Raw genomic sequence first — 21,008 nt, forward strand, 5'->3', positions numbered from 1 at the left:
GCGGCGCCCCGCCGGCTCAGGTGGGCCCGGCTGAATGAGGGGCTTGTGCGCGGGTGGGGCGGGGCAGGGCGGGGCACACGGCCTCGCGCCGCCCCCAGCCCCTCTCCCCACCCTGCTGCCCGTCGCTCGGCGCCTGCCGCTCAGAGCGCCTGCCAGCCATGACCGGAGCGCCTGCCCTAGCCCTGCTGCTGCTGGGGCAGCTCCTGACGGCCACCTCCGCGCAGGTGAGCGCGGGCCCGCGGGTGCTTATGGGGTCGGGGATAGGGCCGGACGTCGAACCGAACAGCCTGGGACAACTCGAGTCCCTTGGGCCAACACCTGAGTCCCGCCGCCAAGGACCCTCGAGGACATCTGTGGCAGTCTCTTCACCGCCTCTCCGGCTGGCGAGTTCTGGTGATGCAGCTGAGCTCCACGGACACCAGGACATGTCAACCATGATCCTAGGCTTCCATTTGTCTTCACCCAACCGGGTCAGGCCGCTGCCAAGCGCTGCCACCACTGCCACCAAGCTCTGAACACACAATGTTGCCTTTGTTCCTGGAGACTCCCTGCGGGGCCGCAGCACAGCCACTCCTGGCGCAAAGGAGGATAAACTGCCTTGGCGCCAGGCTCCAGCGCAGGAGACTGGGGTTTTTTAAGGCAGGCAGGGAGGAGGATTATGGGCCACTGTCACAGGACCCAGAGTTTCTTGGGCTGGGGAAGATGGGACGGAAGGGCTGACATGTTGGAAAAGAAGCCTACCTAATAACTTATCTCAATTTCAGAAAGTGGGACCCCGAGGCCCCCCTGGTCCCCAAGGGCCTCCTGGAAAACCCGGCAAGGATGGCATTGATGTGAGTTGGGAGAGGAATGGGGAAGGTGCCCTGAGACTCCTGGCCTTGTGACCAAACCCAAGCGCCTCTTCTGAGAGTTAGGGTGGCACAAGATACCCAAGTGGAGCTCAAAGGACCTCGTTCGTCTTTGAGGCAGATCCTGGGGTACAGATGAGAGGGTGGTCCTTGAGCTAGAAATTTGGGCCCTGAGACCCATGTGCTCCTATATTTCAGGGGTGTGTGACATGTTACTCTGGAGACATAGGTGTCTTTCTGGGGCTGAGAATAGAGACAGTCTGGGATCCCGCTTGACCTCAGAGATGGTGTCTTTGGGATGTACCATCCAGTTATGATCGAAACATTGTGTGTGTGTGTGTGTGTGTGTGGCATGTGGGGGGCGGGGGGGGGGGGCACTGAAGTCTTGCAGCTCCACCACACCTTGTCCCATCATCGGAAGTGGAAGGCTTCTTCTCACGGGTCACTCAAGCTTCCAGTCACTCATTGGTTCACCTAGGAACTCCATAGAGGACTATGGGAACCTGCACTAAGAATGCCCTGAGCTCTTCTCAGACTCCCAAGAGTCCCAAAACCTAGCTCAACTGTAATGGCAGCAGGCTCCCTCACACCCCTCCTGGGCCGCCATGTTCGACCTAGGTGGCCCAGGACTTTACCCTCTGCTGTAGCTGAGCACCCTGGCTCTGAGGCTCTTAAAGCTTCATATGAAAGTTTCACCCACCGGTAGGTGTCCGTGGAGGGTACCGCTAATGGGCCTCCTTTCTGGAGAATGGGTGAGGAAGTGCTCACATGGAGTCAAGAGGCTGCTCAGCTAGCCACAGCCACTCTATAAAGCTCTTAGGTCGGTGCAGAGGGACCATACGGAGTGTCACTTGGAGGCTACTGTGCCGCTGTGTTCCTAGATGATCCCCAAATGCTGTGTGGCTGAGCTGATTTCTAGCTCACCCCATCCCTGGCTAGCTTGCAGAGGAGAGTTCCCCAGGTATAGATGAGAGAATCTGGGGACCCCACAATGTCTCCACAGGCCCAGCTTTGAGGACTGGATTGGAGAATGGCCCAGCTCTAGGGTGGGTTCCTGTTTTCAGGGCTTATATGTGCTCACTTTCATTTCCCCAGGGAGAAGCTGGCCCTCCAGGTCTGCCTGGCCTTCCAGTAAGTGTCCCTGGTTGGAAAGGGGAGAGGTGGACCTGTCCTCACTGCTGAGGGCCTGTGTTGCCCTAGGAGAGGCCTGAGGGCAGAGCCTGGAAGTGGGCAGGAGGGGAGCTCTTTGTGCCAGTGTTCAGAGAAGCCAGAGAAGAGATAGTGGTGCTCTGTAGTGTCTCCCCACTGTGCCTGTGTGGGCCCCTCACCTTGGCTGAAGATCCTCAGCCACTGATGTTCCTATGCAGTGGTCTGTTACTGGGGATGCTGTTTGGTGAACATCCAGTTGATGGGACTGGGGCAGTCTTCTGGGGTTGCAGCAGAGTGGCAGGGTGAGCAGCCATCACCATGGCTGGCTGGTACCCAACATGGGGAGGACTTATGTTCCTTGATGGGGGCTAAAGCCTAGAGTCTGATTCCTGTTGCATAACTCTGCCCTTTCCTCCCACCCAGGGACCCAAAGGGACCTCAGGGAAGCCAGGGAAGCCGGGAGAGGCAGGACTGCCAGGACTGCCTGGTGTAGATGTGAGTGTCCCCTCCTCCTGCGTCCCTGCCTCACCTCACCCCTGTCCCAGCCCGGCCAAGGCTAGGGCTTTCCCTGCTGTCCTGCAGCTCGGCTTATTCAGGCAGGAAACTGCATCTTGACAGAAGTTGTGGGAGTTCCCAATGGGGTCCCTGGCCTTCATCCCAGACTCTGCCAGCTTCTGGCTGAGACAGAACCAGTTTCCTGTAGTCTGCAGCCCCATCAGCTCTTGCTGATCCAAGAACAAGGGCCCATTGTCAGGCTTCCCGCCCCATGCTGGCCACACCAGGTGTCCCTCCGAGCCTCCTGATGCCTTCATGGATAGCGGTGTTGTCAAGGCACTGGCTCCAGCACTGGCCAGCAGGATTTAGGGCTGAGCTGCTGGACCCGTGTTTAGTCATCACGGGACTGGATAGCAGATTTTCCACGTGCTGGCCCCACCCACTCCCAGAGCTTTGGGTGAACTCTGTGTGTGTGTGTGTGTGTCTTAGTCAGGGTTTCTATTCCTGCACAAACATCATGACCAAGAAGCAAGTTGGGGAGGAAAGGGTTTATTCGGCTTACACTCCCATACTGCTGTTCATCACCAAGGAAGTCAGGACTGGAACTCAAGCAGGTCAGGAAGCTGATGCAGAGGCCATGGAGGGATGTTTCTTACTGGCTTGCTTCCCCTGGCTTGCTCAGCCTGCTCTCTTATAGAGCCCAAGACTACCAGCCCAGAGATGGTCCCACCCACAAGGGGCCTTTCCTCCTTGATCACTAATTGAGAAAATGCCTTACAGTTGGATCTCATGGAGGCATTTCCTTAACTGAAGCTCCTTTCTCTGTGATAACTCCAGCTGTGTCAAGTTGACAGACAACTAGCCAGTTCAGTGTATGTACTGTGTCTCTGGGTTCATAGTTAAGAGTCTGTGGCTCATTCTTCCTGTGGCATGGCATGTGCTTCTCATTTGGTGGCGTCTTGAGCCCACTCTCCGCCTCCCTCTCCAGGGTCTGACAGGGAGAGATGGACCCGCAGGACCCAAAGGTGCCCCTGGAGAACGGGTAAGTGTCTAATTCCAATAGCTGCTGTCCCAAGGTTAGGTTCCCAGGTGGCTCACAAGGCCATCAGGGTAGGAATTCTGTGGATGGTGTCCACAACTGACTGGGCCCTGTGCCATTGCTCCACTTTGGGGGGTGGGGGGATGCTGAGTGCACATCCCCTGGGTCCTCCCCCCCCACAGAAGTCCCACAGCTACACCTGGTCAGCATCAACTTGGCATTCAGAGCAGGCGGAGCTGTGTGGCGGTGATGGGAGCACAGGCGTCCCTCCTCTCAGCATGGGAAAAGCCACTTCACATCCCTGAGTCTGACCATCTTCACTGAATTCCTCATTCCCTAGCAAACCAGCTCTCTCTTCCCACTGTTCCTGAGAGCAGAGCTGTTTCCTTCTCCTCAGGAGAGGTGGTTGTGAGCACAGAGCACCCCAGAGAGCAAGAGGGGTGGGTGGGGCACAAGGACAGAGCTAGCAAGGGAACTCAGATGTGTGGAACACCTGAATGAAAGCAGCTAGCTGGTGGCCAGCTGGGCTGCTACTTGCTTAGCCTGGGGTGGGCGGGGCCCAGGCTGTCTGGGGGGGGGGGGGGGACAGACACTGTGACTACAAGTGTAAGGACCAGCTTGTACCCACTTTTTGGTAAGCCAATCATTTCAGACCTGTCTACCAAGCTGGTCATTTTCTCACATAAACCGGGGCCTGAAGTCTCAGGAACCTTTGTAGGCTAGTGTTGGCACAGCTTCCCAGAAGGCAGGCTGGGGTCCCTAGCTGTATGGCTCATGCCTACCCTTCTGTCTTGCCCCTCCTATTGGTTCTGCCCACTAGCAACTTTTCCTCCATACTCAGGCAAGTTTCTAGGACAGCAGAACCTTGCATGGCCTCTGTTCCCTATAGAGGTTTCTCTCTCTGATCCCCACCTTGACAGAGTTATGACTTAGGCGCCAAAGGAAAGGAAGTGCAAGCAAAGGCTGGACTTTCTTCCCTGTGTACTCTGACCCCTGTTTTCCTTTTCAGGGAAGTCTAGGACCCCCAGGGCCACCAGGACTTGGGGTAAGTACCATCCTCTCCTCCCTGTGGAGTTTTTTTTTTTTTTAAGATTTATTTATTATTATATATAAGTACACTGTAGCTGACTTCAGACGAACCAGAATAGGGAGTCAGATCTCATTATGGGTGGTTGCTGGGATTTGAACTCAGGACCTTTGGAAGAGCAGTCAGTGCTCTTACCCACTGAGCCATCCTGCCAGCCCGTCCCTGTGGAGTTTTTATGGTGGCGTGGCATCCCCGAGGTTCCTTGTAGCTTCTCCTATGTCCTGCGTTCTGGCCTGGACTCCTGGAGCTTTATCTGGGCTATGATCTCTGTGTTAGTGGGCGGTACCTAAATCAGGTACCTCACTTTCCCTGAACCCCTACCCACCATGCCTTGTGTGTGTTAGGACTCACCTATGTTCTGACCTCATTCTTGGCTTTGCAGGGCAAAGGCCTCCCTGGACCTCCTGTGAGTATTTACCACCCTCTGGCCCCTCCCAAGCATGTTCGTTCCTGGAGCCCCTCTCAAAGAAGCCCGTTTTCTCTGGAATAGCCCAGATCGTGGTGGAGTGGTCTCCTTAGGGGACATCCTGACTACTCACATATGGAGTCCTGGCTTTTCAAAGGGCAGGTGGCGCTGGTGGGAATCCCCTATTCAGGGTCACAGGTTACCCATCTCACTCTTTTTTACCTCCTCCAGGGAGAGGCAGGAGTGAGTGGCCTCCCAGGTGGGATTGGTCTACGTGGCCCCCCGGTGAGTGACTACTCCCTGTGCCGCCACTGCAGGGGTGCATGTGGTCCCCACACTTAACCAGAGGTGCCTTGTTCCTCCTCCTCCTCGCTATCCCTTCCCTCTTCCTGTACACTTTCTCCTCACTCTTCCCTCCCCTGAACCCCAAACTCCCTGACCTGGTGGGCACTGACAGAAGCCCAGACAGAGAGCCGCCTATGACTCAGGGTGGCAGACAGACAGATACCAGCCTGGCTTCATCCAGGGAGGATTCAAGAGAGCTGTAGTGTCCTCCATTTTGGGGGAAGCTGGTGACCTCACTCAGTGGGCAAGCTCTCTTCTGAGTCATGAATTCTCTGTAGGGACCCTCTGGACTTCCAGGACTGCCTGGCCTCCCAGGACCTCCTGGACCTCCTGTAAGTACTGGAGGGGACTCTGTCAGGCATACTGGGCTGGGCCCCACCCTGTCAGGCATACTGGGCTGGGCCCCACCCTAATCCCTGCCCAGGCTCCGTGCCATTCCCCAGGAGCAGGTGGGAGACAGGAACTGCTATAGCATTCAAGGTCACCTTACCCCAAGTATAGATGATTTCTGTTGTCACCCACACCACAAATGGGCCCGCTGTACCTTGCACTGGTCACTGGGGAGGGAGATAGGACTGAGGATTTCAAGCCCCTATTAGATTAAAGTCAAGGACAAAGTGTAGGAGGGTGAATACACACCAGCTTCCTCTTTGTATGTTGAAGGGAAACCCTGGAGTCCTCCCTGAAGGTGCTACTGATCTGCAGGTATGCATTTGTGATGATTATGGGATGTTTCTGCTTTGGAGAACAAGTCTTGCCTGATGCCACTGAGTGACAAAGGTGGAGGAGTGTGGGTGTGGGGGTGTCTTCCTTCCAAGACAGCATTTCTACTCCTAGAGGGACCTGCTTGCTCAGCAAGAAGGCCTGAGAGGAGCTCTGAGTACTGCAGATGGCTCCAGGCACAAGCCTGGCCACACTGCCTACATCTGCATTGTCCCTAACAAAGCTGCTAGCCGCAGGAAGCTGACACCAGATCAGTACAGATCCCTCAGGTGGCAACTCTGCTTCCTGCAGAGTCCCCTCTTAGCTGCTCTCTGTGTAGGTGCTAAGTAGCCCCTGCACTGGGTGACTCACAGGCCAAGTCTGTTGCAGAAGGTTTCTAGTTCCTAAGAGAGAGTTTGTGTCTGGTTCCATCCCCTACTGGATGCAGTTTCATTTAACACTGATAGTCATCTGTCCACGTTTCTTCACCCTTATCCGGCATCCCTGGCATTTGCTTTAGAAGGGGAAAGTAGGGCTCTTCTAAATGAGCCTCTGGGATGGGTTGGTGGGTAGAAGTTGATAGCTCTGCTATGCACCCAGGCTCGACCTGGCCAGTTCAGTGTGAAGCGAGCTAGAAATCTCCCATCAGTTTCCTGGTGTGTGGTGTGGCATATGCCGTCAAACCAGAGATTAGCACTGTAGGTTGAGTTCATGTGGCATTCCTCCCAACAGCCACCAGGTGACTGGTGGTCACAAGATGAAGGGCCCTTTGTTGAGTTGCAGAGGTATGTAAATGGCTGCTTTGAGGCTGAGCCTGTCTGTAGAGAAGTCTGTGCTGTGTGGGGAAGGTGACTGGCTGCCATCCAGCTCTCAGCAGTCACAATCACTTCACCTCATGCCCACAACTGAATGGGGCCCTGTTCAGACTTGTCTCCATCACTAGAGGGATGGTCCTTCGCGGTTCTCCCACTCCCTCCTGCTGGTCTCTCTCGGGATCCTGCCTCGTTTGTCTTGGAATGGTCTGATCCTTCTGCTTTTTCAACAGTGTCCCGCCATCTGCCCGCCAGGCCCTCCGGGACCCCCAGGAATGCCGGGGTTCAAGGTGAGTGGGCAGCTACAGGTGATAGGCTGAGCACATCTCCACTGATAGAGGCCACTGGGTCCCCACAGGCTATGCCCTTAGAGCTTTTACAGAGTCTGAGCCTAGATTCAGTATTGTTAGAGGGGGACTCACCCTGACTTCTCTACCCCAGTGACACACTGGAAGCTGCTGTGACCAGGCTAGGCCTGGCCTAAGAGATCAGAGGATGCAGAGACAGAGAGGAGACAGGGCTGATCCTAACCCAATTCTTCTTGAGGCCCTTGGGAAGCACAGACATAGACCCTCTCCGGCCTCAGTTTCCCTGTCTGGTTCCTGGCCTTGGATTCTGAATGGCATGCTCCTGTTCCCACTGACTGGATGCACAGACCTTGGTTCTGCATAGGCAGATGGAGGTGGGGAGGGGGTTGGGCGTGCATGGGTCTGGGGACAGTGACTTCTGTGTTTGTTCTCAGGGGCCTACTGGCTACAAAGGGGAACAAGGAGAAGTTGGCAAAGATGGTGAGAAGGTAAAAACCGCGGTCCACGTGTGGTTAACTGACCTAGAGAAAAACGGCAACCATGGTAGGGGTGGTGGCTGGGGGAAGGGCCTGGAACCTCATGTGGTTGTTCTGAATAGGTGCCTGATGCTGATATTTCCTCAGTGGGGCCTGGCTAGGCAGAGCTGGGTGACCTGGAACCTTTTGTGTAAACAGATCCCCCTCTCCCCTGTCTGACCTCACATGGAAGCTCCTGGGATGTTGAGGGTCCCTGAGGACACTTGGCTCTGGGCTTAAAGTGTTCATGGAAGCCTCTGCCATTCTCCACCATCGGCCACTGTCCTAGAAGGCCCCTGCCTGTCCTTACTGCATTCTGGGAAGAAGTCTGGGTGGCAGGAGTGGCTGAGTCCAGACTGTGGCTGTACAGACTGCTGGGTGTAGGGTAGGCACTTCCCCGCTTGACCAGGAGGAGATGCCTAGGAAAACCTGGTGGCCTTGCTTGAGCAGAGACCCCTGACCCTCCCAGGCAATGGTGAGGTCACCATAATTTAGGTTGCCTTTTTACAGCTATAGGCAAGTATCCCCTCCTCATCCAGCCTCCATGGCTCGGTTCTAAAGTAGGAGGGGTGCCTGTCATGGCTCAGGCTCATGGCAGGGACCAGTGGGCAGCGGACAGATGCTACAACTAGGGTGAACTGTCTGACTACTGCTTTTTCTGTTGTAGGGTAGTCCTGGCCCCCCCGGGCCTCCTGGAATCCCAGGCACCGTGGGGCTACAGGTGAGGCTGGGGAGGGACCAGGATGGTAAGGTGGAGACCCCTTTGATGGTCACCCCAAAGGAAGCTAGTTTAGATTTGAGGGACAGTTAACCAGCTCTTGTGAGAGGGTCACATCCAGGCTGACACCAAGGCTAGTGTTGCCCCCTCCAAGGGCCTCAGCTGATGTCAGGCACGTTTAGGGACGATGATAAAGCCTTGGGGGACTCAGAGGCCAGACTTGGGGTGCTGTTCAGGTAGACGTGTTGTCTGGTCCCTGTAGCTCTGGTTCTGTCCCCTCAGGGCCCACGAGGATTAAGAGGACTTCCAGGGCCACTCGGGCCCCCTGGGGACCGGGTAAGTGCTGTCGCCTCCATGGAGGGCTTTGGGTCCACTGAGGACAGCCCTGTTCATTGGGTGTCTGGAATGGTTCAAACCCCAACTCTGCTCAGGCTCAAGAGTCTCACCAGTCAGCATCACCAAAGCTCTTCCTGGCTGGCAACTTGAGGCTGTACTGAAGTCCCCCTCTGGGTGTCTGTTCCTATGGGAGGACTTCTTATGCCATCTCTCCTTTACAGGGTCCCATTGGGTTTCGGGGCCCCCCTGGGACCCCAGGAGCACCTGGGAAAGTGGTATGTATGTATCTAGGCTGGAAGGTGGACTTCACACCAGCCTAGACCCTCTGACCCCTCGACTTTACCAGCCTGCTGCTGGTTCACAGACATGCCACCCTTTGTCCCACTGGGCTGCCCCTACTCTGTCCCAGGATGAGCTGTTCGTAGATACACAGGAGACTCGGGACATAGCAAGGGTGGTATATCCATGAGGTCCAGGGCACACGAGAAGTAACACAGGACAATGTGGCATGCCGATGACAGAGAGCTGGAGTGTGGGACATCCAGCCTGCATGGGAAATCTGCCTCCTTTGTTGTCTAGATATGAGCTGGGGACAGTGGTGGCATGTCACTGTCCCATGTGACCTTCTGCAGCAGGAAGCTGCCTGTGACCAGGTCTAGGGAGCTAAGCCAGGCAAAACCTGGGGAGGCCTTCAGGCAAGACCCACAGCTTTCCTGCCTTCTCTGTGTTGTTAACCCTGCCCCTACTCCCCTGTTGTTTTCTTAGGGTGACAGGGGTGAAAGGGGACCAGAAGGGTTCCGTGGCCCTAAGGGTGACCTGGTAAGTGAGGGGGAGCTTGTTTCTCTGTATCTTTCTATGAAGAGCCTGATGTAACTTCTGTGGCTAGGGTGGATGATCCTTAGAGGGCCCCTGCCCGGGGTATGAAGGCTCTCTATGCTCTGCTCTATCCTGGAAGGGGTATAAGCTGCTAGAAATGGGGCCTGGATCTGAAGGGTTCAGGCCCTGTCCCTGACCCCTACAAACACCAAAGCTCACATGGAAGATTCTGGGCCCCTCCAGAGCATTCAGCAGTGAAGAGCCTGAGCAGAGGCTGGGGAATGGGCCACTGAGCTCAATTCCTGGCTCTAGTCTAGCCCCAGAGTAGGCTGACACCATTGCCAGCCCTGGTTGATAGGCAGACATTTCCTTCCTGCACTTCACTGTCTCATACTGCCCTGCTACAGTGGAGGCTCTGGAGTGAGGCATGGGAGCAGGAGCTAAGTAGACACCCAGGTTTCTCCTGAACAGAACTGGCTACCACCAAACATTCACCTCTGGCAGCCTCCAGACCTCTTCTTCCCCACCCAAGACCAGTGGCTGAGCAGTGGTACAGTGTCCACAGCTTCTAGATCACCCCTGGTGACAGAGCCTGACTTTACAGGCTGGGATGAGCCATGACACACCCTAGGGAAAGCACAATACACCTGATGTACCAAAGCTGGGCCTATGTGGCTGAGCCTGGGGGGACAGGCAGGATGAGATGTTTTTTGGGGTCTCAACTTCAGGTGCTTATGTCCCATGTTTCCTTTAGGGCAGGCCTGGTCCCAAAGGAATCCCTGGAATGGCTGGGCCAGGCGGAGAACCAGTGAGTATCTCGGACATACGCAGGATCAAGCGTTGTGTTGTGGCCACACAAACTGCCCCCAGCATTGCAACTCCTCTTGGCTGAGCTATCGCCATTTGTAACTATTCTCCTTAGGTTCTCTTTCCATAGTCCTTTCCATTCTCAGGGCCCTGCTTCATAGCTGTGTGACCTATGTTTCCATAGGTCAGGACCCTATTCAAAAGTGCCTGTGTTGTATATAGTCTAACCTTCCAGTGTCTCCTTGCCATTCAAACTGCTGGGATTCTTCAGCTCCCAGAAACCCCAGCACTCTCAGCAGCTCCCAGAAACTTCCAGAAACCCATAGTGGCACCTAGCAGCCCCAGTACCTGCCAGCTACTTCAGTACTCCCAAAAGTACCCACCAACTACTCAAGCAGCCCCAGAAACCCATAGCCTCCCCAGCCGTTTCCAACATCTCCAGCAGTTCCTGGAAATCCACAGTAGCACCCACCAGCTCCCAGCAGCCAGAGACACCACTGCACCCCACAGTAGCTCTCATCTCCCTTTTGCTCCAGCCTGAAGTTCTACAGCCACTGTACCCCTACAGAAATCAGTATTCTAAGATCAGACTTACCTGACTCCTGAGAAGAAAGGGTGATAGGTCAGGCAAGCAAACAAGATGTGTATGCTGAGGGTCCTGAACATCCTGTGCGCACTCCCTTGCAAGATCTCTGACAGTGGCACATAGCCACTTAGCCAGGAAAACACAGCCACTGTCAGGGACTCAAGACATTTTTAGTTTAGAGGGTAAGGAAGGCATTTTTCATGGGGACAAGGTGTTTCTCTGTCTGAAGGGCCTAACATCATCCCTTATCCTTAGGGCATGCCAGGCAAGGATGGCAAAGATGGTGTGCCGGGACTTGATGGTGAGAAGGTTGGTGTCCGGCTGGATGCTTGCTGGGAGGAGGTGGAGGAGTTCAGCTTCCCAAGGCCTCAGCATCATCTGGCCTCATACCCTACTCACTGTCCTTACAGGGAGAGGCTGGTCGCAATGGTGGCCAAGGAGAGAAAGGCCCCAATGGGCTGCCGGTGAGTGCCCAAGCTAGATAGGTTAGTTGCTCTGGGGTTAGCTTCTGCATTTGTCCTAGGAATAGATCTACTGGGATCTAGCACAGCCCTGGAGCTAGAAGTCAGGGATCTACTTTAGCATATCTGTACTCTCACCTGTGGGACACGTGAAAATGAGCCTGTGTTCATCCTGGAGGCTGTGGGGTCACCCTGAGAACATTTCCTGGGAGTGCTCGTAGGGCCTCTGCATCAGGCTGAGGAGACTTTACCCCTGGGGTCAACTTTACCTTTTGGGAGCACTCTGCCTGGCCTATGCACAATGTCCATGTGGACACTATGCAGCCACACTGTGAACATTCTCTACATGCATGCCCTCTGTGGGCTCAGTGGTCTGGGCTCTGATCCTGGCTCCCAGCCCTGACCCTAGCTAGCCCTAGCACTATCCCTAACCCAGACTCCAGTCTTGACCCAGACCTTGACTTTAACTCTGAACCTGGTCAGGCTCCTCTCTTGACTCTGACCCCTAATCCCTGTTCTGGCAGGGGCTCCCTGGACGAGCAGGGTCCAAAGGCGAGAAGGGAGAACCGGTAAGTGACTGTTTTCCCCAGGAGAGAGGAGCCACAGCTGTGTGGGGAATGGAGGGAACATAGAACTCACTGTCTCTTCACTTGTATAGGGTAGAACTGGCGAGCTGGGTGAGGCTGGCCCCTCTGGAGAGCCAGGTATCCCTGTGAGTATCCATAGCCCCTTCCCTGTGTATACATAGGAGGAGGATCTTGTCCTTCCGTTTTCTCCTCCCCTGGGTGGACACAAGGACTCTACCCCTCTGGTGTGTGTTCAGAGAAAACCTGCCTCTCTACATACGTGCAGGGCTACCGTGCTCCCTCCCTGTGTGTACACAGGAGCCTGTCCTTTCCTGTTGTATATGGAGACTGCCTTGCCTATGCATACTGAGGACGTGTCTCTCCCCACATTGTCTACACAGGAACTCTGCCCTTCCTTCTATGTGTATGTGTGGACCCTGCCCTCTTGCTGTATGTATGTGTACACAGGGACTCTGCATTCTCCATATGTACACAGAGACCTTGTCCCTTCTCACATATGTCAAAGGGGATCCTGACCTCCTCACCTTTTTTTCCCTTACAGGGAGATGTTGGTGTTCCAGGGGAGCGTGGTGAGGCTGGTCACAGGGGCTCCGTGGTGAGTGGGAGTACATAGCCCCTTGGGAAAGTCACAGAGACATAGTTCATGGGCAGGAAGGGGTAGCAATTCGTCAAAGCCTGAATGGTAGGAGAAGGGTGAATCTGGCCTTCTTTATCCCTCACCCCCTGGAATAATGGTGCCATGCTAGGCTATGCTTGCCTCTGATCCTTTATGCTATGGTGCAGCTGAGACCCTGGCAGATATAGATGGAAATTCCCTTATACTATAACCTGTGAAGTCAACCTTCTTTAAGGCCTTGTAGAAGGCACTGGGCATTGGTACCTGACACGCAGCTAATCTGACAATTTAGATATAGACTATGTAAGCCCTGAGATCCGTTCCCCACACTTAGTTGTCCCAGAACATGTCTGTGCATGTGCCTCCAAACATAGCAATTTGGAGAGATGGCTCAAGACTTGTTCACTGTCCACTCAGTGGCCCCTCCCATGGAGGCACAGCTGGGCTTCCTGAGTCACAAAGACTCCTAGAGCCTCCAGGAACTCCCTGAATCTCACAATATCCACTCATATCTTGGTCTTTTAGGGAGCTCTTGGCCCACAAGGTCCTCCTGGTGCTCCTGGCATCCGTGGCTTTCAGGTGGGTAAAGTTGGAGTAAGGTTTGAGCCATTGAGCCCTGGTTAGCTGGGGAAAGGAGCATTCCTGGCTGGGTTCTCCTGGGTGCTGACTAACTGGGATCGTATCCAATTCACAGGGACAAAAAGGCAGCACAGGAGACCCTGGCCTTCCGGGCCCCCAAGGCCTACGGGGAGATGTGGGTGACCGGGTAAGGGTTGTTCTCTTGCACCTCCCTGCTCTAACCAGTCTACATAGACTCAAGCCAGCAGCAGCCCACTCCTTCCCACGTGGGTGGCAGGGATGGCAGCACCAACTATGTGGACAGGTACCCTTGATTCTTTTCTTGCTCATTCTCTTGGTGTTCTTGGGCAAGAAGGGATCTAGGGTCCTTACTGCTCTATCACAAGCCCTGCATGCAGGCCTAGAAGAATCAGTAACTGGGGTGAGGGGAGAAGTGTAAACTTGAGACTCTAGGTCCTGGGCTGCATGCAGTTTGGTGTGAGCTCAGACCTGAATGACCCCAGTGTTTCAAACATGTAACTTTCCAAGAGTCTTTGCTGATGGTGCTGCAGTAGCCAGTGGCATTGGTGTTCTGCAGGGACAGGATCCAGGGAGTTATGACTTACTCAGGTTCTCAATGGTTAATAGATAATGCCTGGGTCCCCTGGAAGGAGTCTGGGGGTCTGGTCTGGGTCTAGACCATACATCAGATCTTTACAGGCTATGTGACTGCTTTCTTGATCTCCACTTGGCAAGGACAAAGCACTCTTTAAATGTGTGCATGCAATCATTGGAGGCTCTAGGGTACCTGTGCAGACACAGGGAGCCACAGAAACCAGCACCACACAGCAGGGACAGTGGGTGCTTTATTAGCCTCTAGGCAGGAAATTCCAGGGGTTAGGGAATTTGCCAATAGCTCTGAGGACTCTAAGCTAGTGGAGGGAAATGCTTGCGCTGAGCCCCAGTCCCAGCAGGGAGGACGCTTTACTGACTTTCTCTTTGGATAGCTCTTGCCTTCACTTTCACATTTACTTCTCTTTTTAAAAAAGATTTATTTATTTTAATCTTATGTATAAACTTGCCCACATGGATGCATGTGTACCATATCTATCAAGAGCCAAAGGATGTCAGAGGGAATGTCAGTCAGTCCCTGGAACTAGAGTTACAGATGGATGTGAGCCACTTGATGCAATGCTGGGAACCAAACCCAGGTTCTCTACAAGAGCAGTGCTCGATCTATGTCTCTCTCTCTGTCTCTCTGTCTCTGTCTGTCTGTCTGTCTCTCTCTCTCTCTCTCTCTCTCGTGTGTGTGTGTGTGTGTGTGTGTGTGTGTGTGTGTGAATGAGTAAATGAGTGTGTATGACAGAGAGGGGGCAGGGAGAGAGATCCAAGACAGCAGTAGCCGATCTATTCGATGTCCACTGAGTGATAGGCAGCTGCTCTTGAAAGGACCAGTAGGGCATGCATGGCTGTATACTACTGTTATCTATGGACTTGGGTTTGGCAACTGGGGCTAGGGTGCTGTTTCTAAGACCCCTTCCATAGGAGGAATTTCTATACCTACTGTAGGTGGAATTCCTGCCTCTGCTATGCAGGGCCATGACCCTCCCCCCATGGGGATTCCCAGGGTTCCTCTAATCCAGAACCTTCTCTCTGCCTAGGGTCCAGGAGGTGCCACAGGCCCTAAGGGAGACCAGGTGAGAATACAGTGCCGGGTCAAGTCAGCTCTAGGCCAGCTGGCTGTGGGTTTACTTTCAGAGCCATTGAGAGGCTCCGTCATCTCTACTTCCCTTCACTTTGCTCCTGTTCTTCCATCCTTGCTTAGCACAACTTGGGCATCAGCAGGGACACAGTCAGCTGCTTTACTGGGTACAGGTTGTAAAATGTTCACTTTGACTTTCCTTTCTGGCCATTTAGTTCCCAACAATGGCGACTCTATTATTAAATGTGTTTGCCACAAGCTTTGGCTCATTCCTTGGCTAGCTTGTAACTTATTTAACCCATTTAAACTATTCTATGTCTACCACTTGGTTAGTTACCTCTCTTCAGTCCTGGCCTGCTTCTTTCTTTGAGTCTCCTGATCATTTCTCTTGAATCTCTCTTTATTCTCTTTATTCAATCCTGAAATCAACTAACTGCTGGTTCTCTCTCTCTCTCTCTCTCTCTCTCTCTCTCTCTCTCTCTCACACACACACACACACACACACACACACACACACAAAATCTCCTCAATCTCCCCCTTTATACTCTATTTCCCAGAATCCTCTCTCTCTCTGGAGGTGTCACACCTCCTATTTCCTGCCCCAGCTCATTGGCCATTGGCTTTTCTTTTTTGACAGGTGATACTTATAAGAGATTCTTTCTACGACAAGTAGTTGTCCAGATGATCACTATATGTATGGCCTGGGTGAAAAAAAAAATCTACCACTGATTAGGGAAGCTGGCTTTGTAAAAGGGGTGAAGTCTGGACTCTAAGACTTAAGTTGTAAAAGCAGGTTAGAGCTGTGTGGGTTCTCCCTGAAGCCCTTTCCTTCCTGAAACAGCTCAGAGGGTGGACTGTGGTTGGTGCCATCCATCCTCACAGAGACTGCTTCCTCTGCTCTGAGTGATCCAGGGCTTCTCAATCCAGTACCATCAAGGTGCTACTAGCAGGAAAGCCTCACAGTACAAATAAGTGACTTCAGCTCTGTAGTCTGCGTGGACGGTGGCTCTGAGGGTTTTGTGTTGCTTTGGGAACTCCATCTAGTGCAGGATCCTGGCCTGGACTCTGGCTTCATTCAATCTTGGGATCAGTAATAGACAAGTGGCTTCAGGTGGGGAGGAGCCATTGGTAACGTTAGTGTGTCATCCCCAGGGCATTGCAGGTTCCGATGGTCTTCCAGGGGACAAAGGCGAGCTGGTGAGTATGGCTGAGCCCCTTACTGCGAACTGAGAGCCACCTGGTCAGTTTGGGTGGTGACTGTCCCATTGATGCAGTGTCTGAGGATGATGGGTAAGGTAGAACTAACACCCACCAAGTACCTAGGCCTTGCCATCTCATTTTGTGGTAGGGGAGAGTGGGGTCCAGGAGACACAGGCAGGGTGGTTCCCTGCTGGCTGAGGTGTAGAACTCTCTGGGAACCTTGTCACATTCTGCCTGGGAAAGTCACCTTACTTGAATCAGTCACTGCTGAGGTCTAAGCAGAGAAAACCTCTTTTACAGAGCTGGAACCTGGGCCTATTATAAAACAGAACCCTGACTGAGTCCTTGGGTCTCCGATGGGAAGCCCTTTCTGGCTTCAAGGTGACCAGGAATTTCAGTTCTGTAGTAATGTGTTTCCTTTTTGTCCAAGTGGCACAGAGCTAGCCTAACTCCAGTGATCATGCTGTTAGGTAGCAATCATTGGCCACTGTAAACCTCTTACACCTTTAATGCAAACAATCACAGTTGATTGTTCTTTATCTTAGCAAATTCTTGACAGAGCCTTAGAATCAGCCCCACCTGATCACCCTTAAACTGATGGATTGGTAGGGAGGGACTGTGTGGGACAGAGCCCCTGCCAGCTACAAACCTCTATGTGGTGCTGGTGACCGTAATGGTGAGCCAGTGGGGACATCACCATCTGTCCTTTCCTGCCTCCACTGCAGATAGCTCACAGTATTGAGCAGGGCCCAATCAATCCACTTACACACTTGAGGCTGATCGAAATGATGAGGCCCCAGCTAGGGAAGACCCAGAGTCACAGGGCAGAGGTGTTCAACTCAGCATTTATAATGCCACAGTGAAGAGACTCAAAGTGAGACGTGTAAGAGCAAGTTCTGTGCAGCCACTTGAAGTCAAATTTCAGGGGAAAGAGGTACGAAAACTGCATTGGTAGGTAAGAGAGACAAACACCCTTAGCAGCGTGTTCGTGTGTGAGGCACATGAGTGGTGTCTTCCACTGCCACGTGCTAGGTCAGCTTTCAGAGCTACTTCCACACAACCCATAGTTGATGCATGCACCTTCTCTTCACAGGGTCCTAATGGCCCCGTTGGACAAAAAGGAGAGGTGAGTACATCCCAGATACTTTAACAACTTATCCAAGGAGCCCACAGGCTCCCATCCACCTCTGTAAGGTGCTATCTAGATATGTGGTGGCCACTCACTCCTGAGGCCTTCCTAAGGAGGGCTCACTCTGACTCCCTTCCTCTTGTTTTTCTGCAGTCTGGCAGCCGAGGGGAACTGGGCCCCAAAGGCATCCAGGGCCCCAATGGCACCAGTGGAGTCCAGGGTGTACCTGGTCCCCCAGGTCCACTGGGCCTCCAAGGTGTGCAGGGTGTCCCAGGCATCACCGGGAAGCCTGGAGTTCCGGTGCGTAGCTTTTTCTTTCTCTTGTGTTGTGGGTTTTGGACTTGTGCTAGACTTAGATCATGTTTGGGTGTTGTTTTTGTTATGTAGTGAACTATCAGTTGTTTTGGGAGTGAGGTACTAGGTAGGTCAGAACTACTGGTGCACTGCCTCACCTGCTGATGAACCTGGGTGAATTTCAGGGCAAGGAAGCCAGTGAACAGCGCATCAGGGAGCTATGCGGGGGTATGATCAGTGGTGAGTCTCCTGTGCATACCCTGCCTTTCACACAGCTCTGACCTTCTGTTATCCCTACCTTACCTGTCCTCTGATCTCCAGGAGGGCTACCCTCTCCCCAGCGCTTGATACAGTGCAGGGTACTCAGAGGAGCTCTGACTAACTACTGAGGGTAACAATTACAAGGAAGAACCCGGGTGGTGGTGGTGCATGCCTTTAATCCCTGTACTTGAGAGGTGCATCCTGGAGTTTGAGGACAGCCTGATCTACAGAGTGAGTTCCAGGACAGGAAGAAACCACTGTGCCCTTTGGCTAGAAGGGACACTTTCTTGAATAGCTTTGAACTTCTCATTCCAGCATGTGAGATAGTCCAAGAGAAGGGACCCTCCTGTCTCCCCTGGCATACTCTAGAGCAGATAAAGTAATCATTTTTGGTCAGTAAATGAAATCCCCTTCTGACAGAGAGCTGGCTTTGTTATACTTTGCATGAAGATGTTTGGTAATCCTCTCTGAAGTATGCACTTGACACTCTGTTTTCCAAAAGAGCAAATTGCACAGTTGGCTGCACACCTGAGGAAGCCCTTAGCACCAGGCTCCATCGGCAGGCCTGGTCCAGCTGGCCCCCCAGGCCCTCCAGGCCCTCCAGGCTCTATTGGCCACCCTGGCGCTCGGGGTCCCCCTGGATACCGTGGTCCCACTGGGGAACTAGGAGATCCTGGACCAAGAGGTAAGTAGTTGATTCAAGCAAGGCATGGTCATGCTGCTGTGACAGCGGTGTCTCAGGCACATGAGGAAACCCTAGTTTTCTGTAGCACTGAACGGCACAACCCTGCCCTTTTGTGCTGAGATACCTTCCTCCTGAGGTCCAGGGAAGAGAGGACTCAAGGAACACTCAGGTTCAATGTCACCTGGATGAGAGAGTGCTATTTCTGCCCTTGATTCACACCTCATGGTCATGAGACCTGAGAACGACACCGCAGTCTATATGACTCACTTAGAAATGCTATTATAAAGATGCAGTCAACAATCACCCTGGTTATACCACACACACTCTAGGGCTCGTTCAGGGGAGGGCTGCGCCTTTGCGCTTTTGGAGCCAGCACAGATCATGTCTTACCATTCTGTGGGAATCACAGAACCTTTAGTGTGATATATTTTTCAAATATCACCAGAACAAAATTTGTTTGGGTTGTAAGCAATAAATAATAGTACCCCACTTTCACTCTGAAGCTTACGTTAATGGAGATTGGTGGCACAGGACAATGTCAGTTGCAAATGGTGAAAACAAGTAATTCAGCTGTGTCTAAGATGGTGTGAATTGCCGGGCGTGGTGGCCCATGCCTTAAATCCTAGCACTCAGGAGGCAGAGGCAGGTGGATTTCTGAGTTCAAGGCCAGCCTGGTCTACAAAGTGAGTTCCAGGACAGCCAGGGCTACACAGAGAAACCCTGTCTCAAAAAACAAACAAACAAACAAACAAAAACAAAAACAAAAAGATGGTGTGAATTAGATCAGACCTTATTTCTTGCCTGCTGATGTCACAGCTATTGGAGCAAGCTGTGGACAGCTGGTTGGAAGACAGCTGGAGCATCAGACACAAGCTGGGGTTGTAATGCCCTACTGTGTGAACTGATGGCCACCAGCCTTTTCCAAAGCCCATTGGAATTCATGTATTTGCCTTATGTTGCCCTGGTGACAAGTTTGAAACCCCCCCTCCCCGATTCCACTTGGTGCTGACTGATTGGCCAATAGCGTCCTCCTTCCCAAAAGTAGCTTTAAGAAAAGAATCTGTATGGGAAGCGATTCTCTGAGTCTATCGTCATCTTCAAGGTTAGCCTTAAAAACTCTGGTATGCAGATGGACTTGATATAATTTGCACATCATTTCCACCTGTTCTTAAAATCCTTGGAAATTGAGGAATTTCAACACTAGAGAGAAAACATGAAGAATTCATCTTGTCTCAGTGCAGTGTCTGTCCCAAATCAACTTTCCAATGACTGTTTTCTCTGCCACTCCTCCAGAGTATGGCCTTTGTAGGCAGCCTGTGCCATCTGGTATCATGTGAGTGACTACCATTTTAAAAGATGTATAGGACCAGGCAGTGGCAGCCGGGCGTGGTGGCACACGCCTTTAATCCCAGCACTTGGGAGGCAGAGGCAGGCAGGTTTCTGAGTTTGAGGCCAGCCTGGACTACAGAGTGAGTTCCAGGACAGCTGGGACTACACAGAGAAACCCTGTCTCGAAAAACAAAACAAACAAACAAAAAAGATGTATAGGATTTCCAAAGGGACATCTGAATTCCTTCTAGGCTAAAATTAAAACTCAGAACATTTTGTACCTGTGTAGATGCTCCAAAGGCCATGACAGGGATACAGAGGTTCCAAGAAGCCTGCTGGGATGGCCATACAAACACGTTTTCTATTTGAAAGTGGGCTTGCCACACTGTTCATTCTGTGTGAGGCACTGGGCACCTTTGTTTTTGAGTGTGCATCAAGATGCTGAGAGCCCACTGTGGAGAATATACACGTGTGATTAGACCTCCTCAAACACCAAGCACAGGCCATGGTTATTGCTGTACTGAGACCTCCTTGGAAGCACAGCGTCGAATTCAGATCCACCACATGGAACAAGTGAGCTGCCAGAAGGCGTTAAAGCTCACACACAGGGCAGCCTCCCCAGACCACTGGCAACTGCAGACACCACCACCCCTCCTAACAGCAGCAGGGTATAATAGTTCAACAAGTAGCAATGGCCTTATACTTGAACCTCAATCACACCTGCATATGCCACTGTCTTAGAATTCAAGAGACAGCAGAAAACCGCCCTGGTTGTCCCTGTGCCACTGGAGGTTGTTTGCTTTTTACTTTTGCTGTATTGAGGAGTTGGGAACTTAAGGTTAGGCCTTATGCATACTAGGCAAGCGCTATGTCATAGAGCAGTAGCCCCAGCCCTGTGCAAGCGTAACAGACCAAAGCAGAGGTGAAGGAACTGAAGAACACGTATGGGGATTTTTTTTTTTTTTTTTTTGAGACAGGGTTTCTCTGTGTAGCACTGGCTGTCCTGAAACTCACTCTGTAGACCAGGCTGGCCTCAAATTCAGAAATCTACCTGCCTCTGCCTCCCAAGTGCTGGGATTAAAGGCGTGTGCCACTTGGGATTAAAGGCATGCCTGACCCCCACGTATGGGGATATTTAAAAATATGGTAGTGCCCGATGTGACTCCAGCACTTGAAGGAGGCAAGAGTTGGAAGTCAGCATGGGCTGTATAGTGAGC

General features: G+C 52.7%; 1 protein-coding gene across 3 annotated transcripts in view; it reads left to right on the forward strand.

Annotated features, from left to right (window-relative positions):
- Col9a3 (collagen, type IX, alpha 3) overlaps positions 1–21,008 on the forward strand; it is a 24,091-nt gene continuing 3,083 nt past the window's right edge. Inside the window, exons 1-30 of one of the 3 annotated variants that reach the window (NM_009936.2) lie at positions 121–224; positions 765–833; positions 1,944–1,979; positions 2,421–2,492; positions 3,481–3,534; positions 4,541–4,576; positions 5,001–5,024; positions 5,256–5,309; positions 5,648–5,701; positions 6,033–6,074; positions 7,117–7,173; positions 7,626–7,679; positions 8,374–8,427; positions 8,707–8,760; positions 8,982–9,035; positions 9,526–9,579; positions 10,331–10,384; positions 11,225–11,278; positions 11,380–11,433; positions 11,955–11,999; positions 12,089–12,142; positions 12,559–12,612; positions 13,159–13,212; positions 13,328–13,399; positions 14,853–14,888; positions 16,046–16,090; positions 17,187–17,219; positions 17,376–17,522; positions 17,702–17,756; positions 18,280–18,462. In NM_009936.2, the coding sequence (NP_034066.2) occupies positions 159–224; positions 765–833; positions 1,944–1,979; positions 2,421–2,492; positions 3,481–3,534; positions 4,541–4,576; positions 5,001–5,024; positions 5,256–5,309; positions 5,648–5,701; positions 6,033–6,074; positions 7,117–7,173; positions 7,626–7,679; positions 8,374–8,427; positions 8,707–8,760; positions 8,982–9,035; positions 9,526–9,579; positions 10,331–10,384; positions 11,225–11,278; positions 11,380–11,433; positions 11,955–11,999; positions 12,089–12,142; positions 12,559–12,612; positions 13,159–13,212; positions 13,328–13,399; positions 14,853–14,888; positions 16,046–16,090; positions 17,187–17,219; positions 17,376–17,522; positions 17,702–17,756; positions 18,280–18,462 (1,774 nt within the window). In that variant the 5' untranslated portion in view covers positions 121–158. Of the gene's footprint in view, positions 225–764; positions 834–1,943; positions 1,980–2,420; positions 2,493–3,480; positions 3,535–4,540; positions 4,577–5,000; positions 5,025–5,255; positions 5,310–5,647; positions 5,702–6,032; positions 6,075–7,116; positions 7,174–7,625; positions 7,680–8,373; positions 8,428–8,706; positions 8,761–8,981; positions 9,036–9,525; positions 9,580–10,330; positions 10,385–11,224; positions 11,279–11,379; positions 11,434–11,954; positions 12,000–12,088; positions 12,143–12,558; positions 12,613–13,158; positions 13,213–13,327; positions 13,517–14,852; positions 14,889–16,045; positions 16,091–17,186; positions 17,220–17,375; positions 17,523–17,701; positions 17,757–18,279; positions 18,463–21,008 lie in introns of all 3 variants that reach the window. The other 2 variants (NM_001378777.1, XM_006500553.3) reach the window with 2 other exon arrangements.

This window comes from Mus musculus, chromosome 2 (assembly GCF_000001635.26).
Source record: "Mus musculus strain C57BL/6J chromosome 2, GRCm38.p6 C57BL/6J".
Lineage (NCBI taxonomy): Eukaryota > Metazoa > Chordata > Mammalia > Rodentia > Muridae > Mus > Mus musculus.